This window comes from Melospiza melodia, chromosome 15, assembly GCF_035770615.1.
Source record: "Melospiza melodia melodia isolate bMelMel2 chromosome 15, bMelMel2.pri, whole genome shotgun sequence".
Lineage (NCBI taxonomy): Eukaryota > Metazoa > Chordata > Aves > Passeriformes > Passerellidae > Melospiza > Melospiza melodia.
In genome coordinates, this window is record NC_086208.1 from 2463935 (window position 1) to 2476300 (window position 12366).

The following is a 12366-nucleotide window of genomic DNA, read 5'->3' on the forward strand; positions in this document are numbered from 1 at the left end:
AGTCCCTCTCTGTACTAATGGGAATACCAGGAGTCAGAAGTGAAGGAACAGGCCTTTTCAGACAGCACTGGGCGCCATCTTCCACCAGCTGTTACCACACTTGTCACAACCACCCAGTGGGCACAGATCATCAGAGCCCAGGGCTGTGCTTGAGGCAAGGTCCTTTCCACAGCTCTACCCAGGCCTCTGCGGCAGGCAGGAGCTCCAGCACAAAGCACTGCAGTCAGTGGGGGCACCTGACACCAGATACACCCTCTGTGAGCAGAGAGGTCACCAGAGCACCTTCAAATCCTCTCCAACTCAATCTCTCTCCTGAAACCAGCAGCCCTTCCACCCCCTCAGCAGTGAATTCCCACCAGCAGCACGGCCATGGCAGCCCCGCCATCCAAGCTCCGAGGCGCAGAGCCCGCGCCGGGCTCATGCCAGCACTGCTCGCCTGCCTGCCGGAGCACTGCGGAGACATCCACGCCTCTGCCAAGGCAGGCTGGCAGGAACTTGCCAAAAGAGCTCTGGAGATGGCTCCAGAGGAGCAGGTGGAGCTGGGACACCCGCACCAAGGGGCTGCCCCCGTGTGTGACAGCCCCGCTCCGCAGCGCGCTGTGCACCCAGCCCAGTGCCAGGGTCACTCCAGGGGATGTCACCTGCTCAAGGCGTGCTCTTCATCCATTAAAGACCCTGTGACACAGGGAACAGCAGGGCTCCATCTGCCAACAGCCAGAAGGGGCTCAGAGCAGAGCTCTGAGGCACCTGGCTGGCCCACTGCACACTAACAACTTTTCTCTCCTTCCTCCTTCAAGGTCTCAGCTGGCAATGGAAGTACAGGCAGGAGTGTGTGGTATTCCCTGGTTCATTAGGGGAAGCCCACAGGACCATGTGGAGGTTTGCTCACTGGAGCAGAGCAAAGCTTAATAAAGCTACCGCAGCTGGGCTGCAGGCAGACCTCAAGTGCCCATGCCAGGCCCCACATGCCAAGTCTCGTGGAAATTAAATGCAGAAACTCAAATGAGCTGTGCAGATTGAGCTGTTCAAACTCTGCTACCCCACTGGTACTTTTTTTTTTTCTCTTTTACAACTCAGGCAGCAACTCAGGGATGTGTCCCAGAAGCTCTTCCTCTGCTCAGTACAGCACCCCCTTGCCCCTCCAAACATCTACACAGGCAAGCCCCACTGCCCAGCTCCCCCAGCCAAGAATCTGTCTGTAACTCCTGTCAGCACCAGCTCCATGCCTGGGGCCTCAGTGTCACCCAAGCCTGCACAGCGATGCACTCTCCTTTTAACAAAGCAGCAGCATGCTGCTATAAAGGGATGAGTTTCTGTAGCAACCAGGCTGTACTTGTACAAACTCTGCCAAAGCACTAGATCTTTCCACAGACTGATACTTAAACGAACACACTGTTTGTGAAACTGATTTTTACATGCCTCAAAGGCTACCAAGTGAACTCTTCCCTGTTTTACCCCTCTGCTCCAACACCAGGCTGACAGGATGCATTAAGTTTGTGCATGCAGCACCCCTTCCTCCCCTCCTGGGATTTTACAGGGAAGGCCGGTGTCTCAAACAGTTAACTGGACCCCACATCACTCCAGGGGGGCACCCAGCACGCCTGGAATCCCCCAGCCGATCCCAGCTGCAAGAGCAGACTGGAGAGGATCAAGGGGGAAGGGCACAGCAGCCAGCAGCGCGTGGCTGCAAGCCCACACCCTGTCCATCACGTAGGTTTGCGCTGGACCACAAGAGTTAAAACAAGAAGCCATTCCACTGCATCTCCTGCAGCCCACTGCCAGGCACAGCCCGCTATTTCTAGTTGAGCGTGGGAGTGGTGAAGGATCCCTCCGAGTCTCCCACCCAGCCCCAACCTGGCTGAAGTTGTTGGGTGCTGGCTGTACCACACCCCACGGCAGAGTTGGGCAAGCGAGGCTGCCGGGACTTTGGGAATCAGGCACGGGGGGGACCCTCTGGCAAGCACACCCCTCCCCACCTGCAGAGCTCCCTGCCACCAGGGATTTCCTCAGGCTGCCGGAGCGAAGTTCAGCCTCACTCCTACCCAGCGTGTTCAGCCTCCTGACACCACACCCCCCACCCACTCCTTCCAAACACAGCAAGAGGATTTCTCCTCTCCCGGTGAGGTTATTCCTCCAGCAGCGTTACAGCTCTGAGCAAAACAACCCCGGGCACTTCTCATCTGCAGTGAGCTGACAGCAGAGCAGAGGGGGCTGTGGCACAGGCAGCCACAGCCTCCCCAACTCAGCTGTCACATTACACAAGCAGCACAGCTCGAGAAGCCCCCATTAGCCACCGCCAGCGCCCTGTTACACAAGCACATCGCTCCACGTTAGCTTGAAACCAGCCAAAAACACACACACAACCCAACAACTGTTGCTGCATGTGTCAGCAGACTCACCGGACTGTGTGCTGGTTTGTGCTGCAGTGTCAGAGTCCTGGGTGCTCCAGGGTCTGTCCCACCCTGTCAGGTTGAGAGACTGCAGGCCAAGGCACAGATCGTTGGTGTCTGGGAGGCCACGGGAAGACTCTTGCGTGGGCGTAGGGAAGAGCATCCTGCTTGCCACTGCTTCTTCAGAGTCCTGGATGTCTGCTCGGATGGAGAACAAACAGAAGCTTGAGAGTTCAGGGCTGCTTTTTTCTTTTTAAAGCAGGAGTTTTCCAAAGCATTAAGCCCCAAGCCAGGTCTCGTGTCGCTCTGAAGCCACAGCTCCTGCAACCAGCAGTTGCACCCCAAAAGGGAGGGCTACCATATGTCCAGAATCCAGCCCCCCACCCCCCTCGGCCCCTCCACCTTCCTATCCCGTCTGCATTACTGACTGGGTCAGCATGTGACCAGGCTGCTGATGCTTACTGTGCTGACAGTGACGTCACTCTGCCATGCAAGAGAACTGCATCAGCTCTTACAAAATAAAGGTAAGAAGAAAGGAGAAGATTTCCCCTGACAGACAAGACGGTAGCAGGAGCAAAGAGGAGCAGTTCCAGTAAATCAGGGGAGGCAGGCAGCACAAAGCAGGGCTCGTCGACACAGCAGACACCAGGCTGGAGGCAGCAATCCCCCCAGCAACGACGAGAGCAGCAGCGACAGAGCACAGTTAGTTTTAGTGCTACCCAGCTCTCCTGTCCCCGCCTCCCTCCACCCACAAAACCCAAAAACACTTTAGTCCTGGCCAGCTTCCAGCTGCTGGCTCCGATTCAGAGCCGATGCAAAGCTTCGCAATTCTGCTGGCATAATCTGTTTGGTTGAGCCCGGCCACTGTGCCTCACTGACTCGGCATTGTTTACCCCTGAGTAACAAGGATAACCTTCAACCCCCACTGCCCGGAGAGCAGCCCATCATCCCTGCTCCAGCCCAGGCGGGCACATCCCACTGGTACAGGAGGAAGAGGACCAAGCAGATCCATTCCACATCAGGAATTTTTCACGGCCTGTTTACCTTTAGCCTGCCTGGTCCTCCCTTTCCCAGCCCTCCCCTCCCTCGCAGGGTGTTCACAAGCCTACAGTACTGGAGATGTGGATTCTCGCCTTGGCTTAAGCCCGTGCCAACAGCCTAAGGAAACGCAGCAGGTTCATAGTCTGAGAATTCCAGTTTAACGCAGGGATCTGGGGGCTGGTGAAACCACAAGATGCTCAGCTGTGCTACCCGAAATCTGAGTCAGAGGGCATTTATAAGCCAACTCCCAAGCAGCAGCAGCTGTCTCCTCCTCCTCCCCCTGCCCCCACAGCCTCCCACTGTGCCATCAGATGTACACCTCACTCCACACACCGCTCCCGGCTCTTCCGCAGGCGCTGCAGTCGCTCCGGTCTGTCACATTATCCCTCACGTGCAGTCCCAGCCACCCCAGGCAGACCAGCAGCGTTCCTGGCCTCCTTTTCCACATCCCATGCCACTCGGATGCCCACGAGCAAAGCCCAGGCAGAGGCTGGTGGCAGCTGGGTGGCCCACGTGTGACACAGACCACTGCTGCCAGAGGCAGGACCCTTCCCTCCACCCCATGGCACTTTGGGAGCACCAGCATGGCCAGACCCCAGGGAGGGGACTGAGGCACCACAGGCAGGATCAGAGCATTTAAAACCATCACCTGCTGGCAACATGTCACCTTCCCTCCTCCCAGCTGCAGCCTCCTCCACAGCACCCCACCAGGGTGTTTCCTACTCCTAGTAGTACTAGTACAAGCTGTAGTGCCAATTCAGTCACATTACTACCAAGCACCTGTAACAGCATCACACCGCATCTCCAGCATGGTATTGCACTGCATCAATTCTTCCCAGACAGTTTTTTGATGGCTTGTTTTGGACATCTAACATAGGGAGGAAAGGATCAAGACACAGTGCTCAGCCAACTCAGTTCCCACAGCAACCATAACTTGTCCATATGAATATGGAACATTCCTGCCTTTATGAAAAGGCACAAGTGCTGTGCACAGATCCCCGGCAGCAGGAGACTCCCTTCCCTTTGGGAACCAGGGATCTTGCTAGGTCTCAAAAGACTAAATCCCACCAAGCTTCATCTTCTGGAAAGCATGGACACAGAGTACTGACACACAGCAAAACCTGAATCCCAACAGCTTGGATGAAACCCACAAATGAAAAAATAAGAAAAATACGGAACAAATTTATCTGTGACAGGAAGCACTCATTCCACAGTATCCAGCCAAGCTTTCCCTAACTATCTGCATTCTTCAGGAAATAAACTGTTTCATTTAATCAAACCAAATCAGATTCAAGCAAAAGATCCATGATTCCCTCTGATGACTTCAATTCACATTAAAAACAAACTCCCTGCAATCCAGTTACAGCTCTAACTGTGGAAGCACACAGCAAAATCCACTCAGATAAGCAGCAGTTCTTAATTAGATCTTTTCCCATCGGAAGCCAACAACCAGCCCAAGCTGCTTCCCCTTTAATACTCCCAGCCAGGCTGAGAGACAGATACAGGTCATCCAGACAAAACGTCAACTAAAAAAACAAAGAACTTACACAGATTTCTGGACTAGTTATTTTTAAAAGTCAAAAGTCTGGAGATTTGTTACAAAGCAATCAATTGTTGTAGGCAGAAAAAACTAATCAGATACTAGAGCAGGAAGAATTAAATTTCTGACAAAAATTCAGTCTAAGAGTCATAAACTCAAGTTATTCATAACTAAATGACTACCAAATACTGAACAACTTCACTTTGCAACCTGACACAGCCCAACCCAAATGCTTCACTGCAGCTTTTTCCAAGCCCCAACCACCAGCACAAGCCCTTCCAACCTGGATTTTTCCCTGGAGTTGCCACTGGAAGCCAACCATCCTGGCAGAGGGAGCGGCACTGCACTGGGCTCGTGCCCGAGCGTCTGGGAGAGACTGAGCTTCTGCCTCCCAAGCCTGTTGGGTTTGATTTCAACAGCATTATGAGAACAAAGTCCTTAACAAAACACTCCCTCACTGGCCTTGGAGCAAGTGTCTCTCTCCCGGGTCACTCCCTCCTGGCCTGCCCAGGAGATCCCTGTAGCACACCACACGCCAGACAGCTTTCCACACCACTGCCCACATGGAAAGCTGCATTTTCCAGATTTTAACTGTGAGCCCTGGATTTAAGGCATTCCAAAGGGTCTAGAAGATGAGGATCTCCAGAGCTCAGCTCTCACCTGCAGGCAAGGACAGCTCCCACAGGCCCAGCCCCTGTCCCCACCCCACTCACACCACTTGAGGCAGGTGAGTTTCCACACAGGAAGCTGGGCTGGGGAGCTCGTCTGGTTAAAACCAAGCCACAGGGAGCTAGTTTTAAACCTGGTTCTCTCCCCTGATCTGGTATGCAGCATGGCTGCACCAACCAGGCACTTCAAACAAGAAAATATTTAGGAAATTACAGCCTAAGCCTGCGTGGGAAGGATCCACAGGGCCTGGCAGCAGAAGCTGTGATCCACAGGCAGGTTGTGGGTTAAGGGAGCAGGAGGAGCACGATTCAGTTCCCAGCCCATGGCAGCAGCATCTCTGTGCCGTCAGCCTGGAAAGGTGGTGCTTCCACCTAGCACAGAGGGGTTCAGATATTGGAGCCTTCCAGACCTGGGAAGGCCAGCTAACAATCCAGCAAACAGGGCTTTTCTTCCTCTGGGTTTTCTCAGAACTGTTAAGCAAACACGAACCAAGTCAGATTCCATTCCTACCACCTCCACAGCCAGGACAGCTCTCCCTTTGCTCCCACACACTGGTTTCCACCAGAGCCTGAATACACATGAAACCCCTCCTTGAATGCACCCCAAGCATTGAGGGCAGTAGAATGACAAGCCCAGCTCAGCTGTAAGCTCTCCTCTCTGACAAAACCAGATTCACCCCGTGGACTAGAGCTCTGACCAAGGCTGAACTTGCAAAGCAAACCTGGAGAAGCCAGAGGCAGAGGGAGAAGCCTTCAGAAGACAAACAGGAAGGCAGCAGCCAGCAGCAGCATTGCTTTGCCTTTCATGCTTCCCTGCACCTCCAACTGTAAAGGCTGGGAATTGCATCCCTGAAAATTAAGCCTCTCAAGTGCCTTCTGCACACAAGACAAATACCCAAGTGAAAGCTGTCAGATGAGTCACTTGTACTCCCAAAGTGCAGTGGAGATCATTAGGGACTTAGAAAAGCACTTGTTCACCATAAACCTACTAGTTACAAGAGGCTTTTCTGAAACACAACTAAGCATCTCCCCTGTAATCTGAAAGTGGAGACACTTGCTGCTGTGTGACCTGTCTCACAGCCAGATGAAGGAGTCTGCCTTACTCCATAGCCACAAACACTTGAGCAGCTGGCAAACAGCTACTTCAGAAACCAAGGAAGAGACACTGCAACAGTCTTGCTGCTCTGCCTCCCTCTTCCAAGAGTAACAGAGACTGCCACAGAATTACAGCACCAAAAACCTGAGTGACAGAGCTCAGAACAAATCATACAACTGCTGGATCTTCAGGAACACCACCAGCCTGTGACCACAGCAGAACACGACAGCTCTAGGCCAAGTCCCTGCTCTGCAGAACACTGACCTGCTTCTATCTGCATTTCTGATACAAAACCCAATTACTAGAGGCACTTTCCAGGAGAGAGAAGCATCATGATTGTATAGGCAAAAACCTGGCCATGTGACACTCCAAATCTAAAGGCCAACAAGACCAAGGGATTTAAGTGTGCTCCTTTTCTGGGGCACAGGTGTGGAATCTCCCTATTCTGGATGTGTACGTGGCATCCAGCATTTCTCTGGGGCAGGCAGAATGGTTCTGTCAGCTTCAGGTGAGCTCCTGTTCAGAGGTCTTACTCTGCCTCAGTACCTCCAGGTAAGCAGAGCTACCTTTGGGGTCCCTGCATCCTAGAGCATTTTATTCTCTGATTCAAGGCCATGTATATCAGGTCAGCTGCATCCAGCGCTGTCTGGAATGTTTCCTTGGGGCTGCAGAGGAAGAGCAGAGGAATTTACATTACAGTATCAGAGACACTTTTTGGACAGCTAAACAAGTGATAGGTCATTAATTGACTGCAGTTAAGAGCAAACAGGAAGCCGATTTAGTCATCAGCTAGTCTGGGTTTGCATTTGTCCTTCAGTTTTCCTTAAATAAAGCAGCCACAGAGTCATTAAAGCCTGATGGGCCACAACTAACAGCCTTTAAACTTGGCACCTGAAGCCTCTCCTATTCGAAGGAAGTCATTTAAGCATCTCCCATTTCTTCACACAATGGACTGTCAAGTTAGAGCAAAATAATGCCTGCTTTGTTGCTGTTAAATGAGCAGAGCTTAATGAATGAGATATCAATGTTGCTGGGACATTTGGGGTACCTACATGTCTTCAAAGTTCCTTGAAAACAAAGCACTGCCTTCAGCTGAAACCAGCCACAGGTACACAAAAGCTACCGTGGGAGCTTTACTCCCAGCTCTACCAAAGCTAGAAGTTGTGCCTAGTTTCAAAAGCTGGTGTATGTAGCAGCACCCAGCAAGGCCCAGCTTTAAAGCCTGGCAGCAGGCTTTAAAACGAACCAGCAGCCAAGCTAAGAAACTGTCCTTGCCCACACTCTTATCCAGAGAGGTGATAAACATATGCAACAGCTTTAAAATCACACTCCTTGTGCAGCAGCTGCTCAAGGACAGGCAGCTGCTCCAGGAGATGCTGACTCCTGCCTCTGTCAAGGCCACGCTGCCTCTCCCATCTCCAGCACCACACAAAAGCCACTAAAGGTTAAAGCCTGCACTGAGGAGGTGCTGCCTTTCTCAAGAGAGGACTGAGCCAGACGTGCAGCAGTTGTGAAGCACCATGACCCTGTCCCTGAAGCCACCAGACAGGTTCTACAATGACACCACTGCAACCCCAAGCGTGGTGCTTGGAGAGCCCCTGGAACAGCAACCCACAAACCTCAGGGGTTGGTCAGCCTGGCCATCTCAGCACAGCTGGCTCTGACAAGGGGCAAAGTTCACCAAGGAGTATCATCAGCTGCAAACTGATCTTTACACACACCCAACCGTAGCTGTGGCAAGCTGCACCTGCAGCAGCAGTCCCAGAGGCTGCACCTGCAGCAGCAGTCCCAGAGGCTGCACCTGCAGCAGCAGTCCCAGAGGCTGCACCTGCAGCAGCAGTCCCAGAGGCTGCACCTGCAGCAGCAGTCCCAGAGGCTGCACCTGCAGCAGCAGTCCCAGAGGCTGCACCTGCAGCAGCAGTCCCAGAGGCTGCACCTGCAGCAGCAGTCCCAGAGGCTGCACCTGCAGCAGCAGTCCCAGAGGCTGCACCTGCAGCAGCAGTCCCAGAGGCTGCACCTGCAGCAGCAGTCCCAGAGGCTGCACCTGCAGCAGCAGTCCCAGAGGCTGCACCTGCAGCAGCAGTCCCAGCTGTGCCCAGAAGGGGATGGATAACCCTGCCTGTGTGCATGCAGAGTGCTGAATCAGCCCGCCCCCTCACATTGCCCAGGCTGATCCCAGCACAGCCTCGCTGTCAGCCCTACAGTAAAGTGTCTCCACACGTGCTTCCCCAAGAGCATTAGTGAAAGGTCACAAACTTCTGCCATCTCCTCTCCACCACGTGTAATCCTCTTAGTGCTCAAAGGGGCTTCTTCAACCCAAGTGCAAGCTGGGATAAATTTAGTTTGACCTGAAGATGACGACTGAAAAGCTTGAGGGACCATGAATAGATTAAAGTCCAAGCATTTACTGCTGGAATAAAGTCTCTTCCCCAAGCTCTGCCCTTTAAAGAGTTTAAGTTGTAAAAAGACAGTCCTTTCACCTGTTATAGCTACTACATTCATGGTGGATCTCCAGATTCAAAACCCTGGAATTACAAGGAATTACAAGGAAGCAAGGAATTACATGATAATCTAGTCTAACAGTGGCTCCTGCACAAGTAAAAACCCCACAGACTCAGGAATTCTTCAGGAGTGACTTGACTTGGAGCAGAGACAAAACACCACATGAGATGAAGGGTCTCTGCTCCATTGATCACCTACCCAGAAGTGATTCAAGGGCAAGGCAAGCAGCTCCAACAACCTGTTCCAGGCTTAGCCACCTGCACCATATTCTGCATTTTAGCAATCAGCTGCTCAGCCTTACAGCCATCAGGTGTGAATTTCTGCACAACCCAAGCCAAGGTCCAGGTGCCAAACTCACTCCCCCATTTATAGATCACAGATGCCCCAGGATTCACATCTTTGCTGTCACTGCCAGCTTTTTCATGGAGAAGACTCTCACTAGCAACTTACCAAACATTAGGAGCAGCTCCTGCACTTTCCAGCTCCAAAGACAGGACAAAGCCTGCAGAGCTGCTGCATTCAGGCCCTCCTTACCTACCCAGAGAACCCAGCTCCAACATAAAGGAAACAAGGCTGAGACTGCAAGGAGACCAATAACTCTGAGCTGCTGATGCTTTGGCAGATGCTGACTCATCCACGAATTTACAGCTGATAACTGCTGGCCCAGGTTGCTCCCTTATCAATTTCTATTGTCCCAAGGCAGCCCTCCTACAGCCCAGCATCCTTTGAGAACTGAAGAATTCTTTCCTCACAACACCATAAGCATTTGTGCCACTACACAAGGGATTTGACACAAGCTAAAGCCCTCCTGTGTGGATAACTACTGCTGAGCAAGGCTCCCACCCAGCTCCCCAGCACTCACTGGTCAGACTGGTCCTCAGCTGCCAAAGCAGGAATAAAAGCTGCTTAGAGTGCCCCCAAAGCACAACTTTGGTTTCCCTGCAGCAAAAATAACATCTGCTAGAGGAAGGCCCTCTGTTTTACACCCCAGTGCCAGTGTATTTGCCCTATGAGAGGTCTTCCACAGGACTTATCACCTGAAACAAGCAGTTTAACACCACTGGGAAACTCAGGAGTTTCCAGACAAGGCATCACCAGCAAGACCCTCTGCTCCAGACATCCCTAGGAAAAACCAGAGTAAATGACAGAGCACACAGATTTGCAAGCAGCAGGTCAGTAAAAGTTCCTACTTCAGTGCCAGGCAAACACCCCCATCCCTCAGAGAAGAGTTCTCCAAGTCAGACACAGCACTGCAAGTTAAAATTGCTGTGCCAGCTCTTAAGCCCAGACACAAAACCAGAACTAACCCACACCTTCACATGATCAATCTGCTCTAGCAGGCAGAGACACCTCCTTTATAAATCAGGTTAACTTTGGGAAGCTGAAACTTAATCAGGAAATACCATGAACATGTTCTAAGAGTCTATGAAATATCCCCATTCCAAATGGGGTAGGAAGGGCTATAGCAAAGATTTCAACAAGGAAGCCAGAAACAACTCTTTCATTAACCCACTGCAAGGAGATAAAAGCATTAAATTTATTTCTCCTTTATGCTTCCAGTGCATCCAGATCAGATACAGCACTGGCTACTACTGTGCCAGGGGACCAAAAAAAAAAAACACCAAAAAAACCAACAAACCAGCCCAGCACAATGCACCACTAACCTGAAAGGGTTAATATTCACTACACCACTGCTCAGGAGTAGCCAGCACAGCCCCCAGTGCCACTTTACCAGACAGGTTTCAAGCAATGCTGGCCATGGATCCAGGCCTCCAAGCAGGCAATTCACTTCCCCTGGTATTTCTGCAGCGCCAGCACAGGATCACATGGCCAGATCAGCCCCAGGTCCACACTGCTAAGTCCTCAAATACCCAGGAGATTAAGCTGCACTGGAAGTCATCTGGTAGCAGTCATTTTGTTAGCCCAGAACAAAGTTGCACTGTACAGGCATCAAGCAGACCCACACGGTGTGCAGCCACTCATTTAGAGCTTTTTTCCACACCCATTTGATTAAACTCAGATTACCCACCGGGCCAAGGCAGCCCTGCCTCCATGTGACTGCAGAGAAACCTGCTCTGCCCAGGGAACCCTGCAAGGTCACCAGCTGGGGAGGCTCGGCCCTTCACTTCCCACTTGGTTTTGGGAATCTATCCTGAGGGGTCAGCTTGTTTCCAATAATGGCTGAAGTGTTTATTGACCCCACAATTCAGAGGCTGGAGAGGCAAGAGCAATCCCTTTCAAGTGCCCAAATCCTGGCACAAGCAAGCACTGCTGCTCAGAGGTGTGCTGGCAAAAGGAGAGTCAGGCACAGGTACATTTACTGGCAGACCTGGGCTGCTGCAAAAGGACAAAAGCACGTCCTTCACTTGGATAAAAGTAAGACCAGACCAAACACTCTCTGCTTTGGCACAGACCTTCTGTCTTGAGGCAGCAGAACATGCCCACTCCCCTCAGCCTGGAGCAAACAGAAGCTTGCAGCACTGATTTCATCACACCAAGCTTGCTTTGCAGGGAAGTCTGCACCCACCTGTGCTCTTACACACATGTTGGCTGACCTGTGGTTTTCAAAACTCTTGCAATTTCAATGTATGCAGACAGCAACTCAGCCTGGCTGACCTTGGGAGCAGATGAATGCTGCCTCAGGAGAGGCAGACTAAAGGAGTCTGCTGGAGGTACTCCCACCAGCAGGTCAGGCAGGGAGCACTCACATCCTGCCCACAATAACCCACAGCACCACAGGGAGGCAAGCAAGCCTTCCCAGGCACCTCCACGCTGCCAGGGAATACACAGGGCACTCATTTCAGGCACACAAGCAAAGACCCCCTGGTACCAAGCATGCCAACACCCACACCACTGAGGACCACCACCACCTGTTCACCAGGTCCCACCAAGCACCTCCCCACCCCTGCATCCCCCCTCCATCACCTGGCAGGGTGTCACATTTGCCTTTTGTGACAGGCGTGGTGCAGACTCCACTGAAATCCAGAGAGTTGTCCAACATGGCATTTATTCGGCGGAAAATATCTGCATTGCTGCAAGTGGAAAGTGCAGGGGCATTCGGGCTATCCCAGCAGTCTTTTATGCTCCTCACAGGATCTTCTTTCTGGTAAAAAAGAACCAGTATGTTTG

At 52.1% G+C, this 12366-nt stretch overlaps 1 protein-coding gene across 5 annotated transcripts in view; it reads right to left on the minus strand.

Moving 5' to 3' along the window:
• Positions 1-12366, minus strand: part of CPEB1 (cytoplasmic polyadenylation element binding protein 1) — a 33647-nt gene that overhangs the window by 20329 nt on the left and 952 nt on the right. For 3 of the 5 annotated variants that reach the window (XM_063169331.1, XM_063169333.1, XM_063169332.1), the window contains exons 2-3: positions 12163-12340; positions 2400-2588 (exon numbers count right to left, since the gene is read on the minus strand). In XM_063169331.1, coding sequence (XP_063025401.1) covers positions 2400-2588; positions 12163-12238 — 265 coding nt within the window. In that variant the 5' untranslated portion in view covers positions 12239-12340. Of the gene's footprint in view, positions 1-2399; positions 2589-2852; positions 3127-12162; positions 12341-12366 lie in introns of those variants that run through there. The other 2 variants (XM_063169336.1, XM_063169334.1) reach the window with 2 other exon arrangements.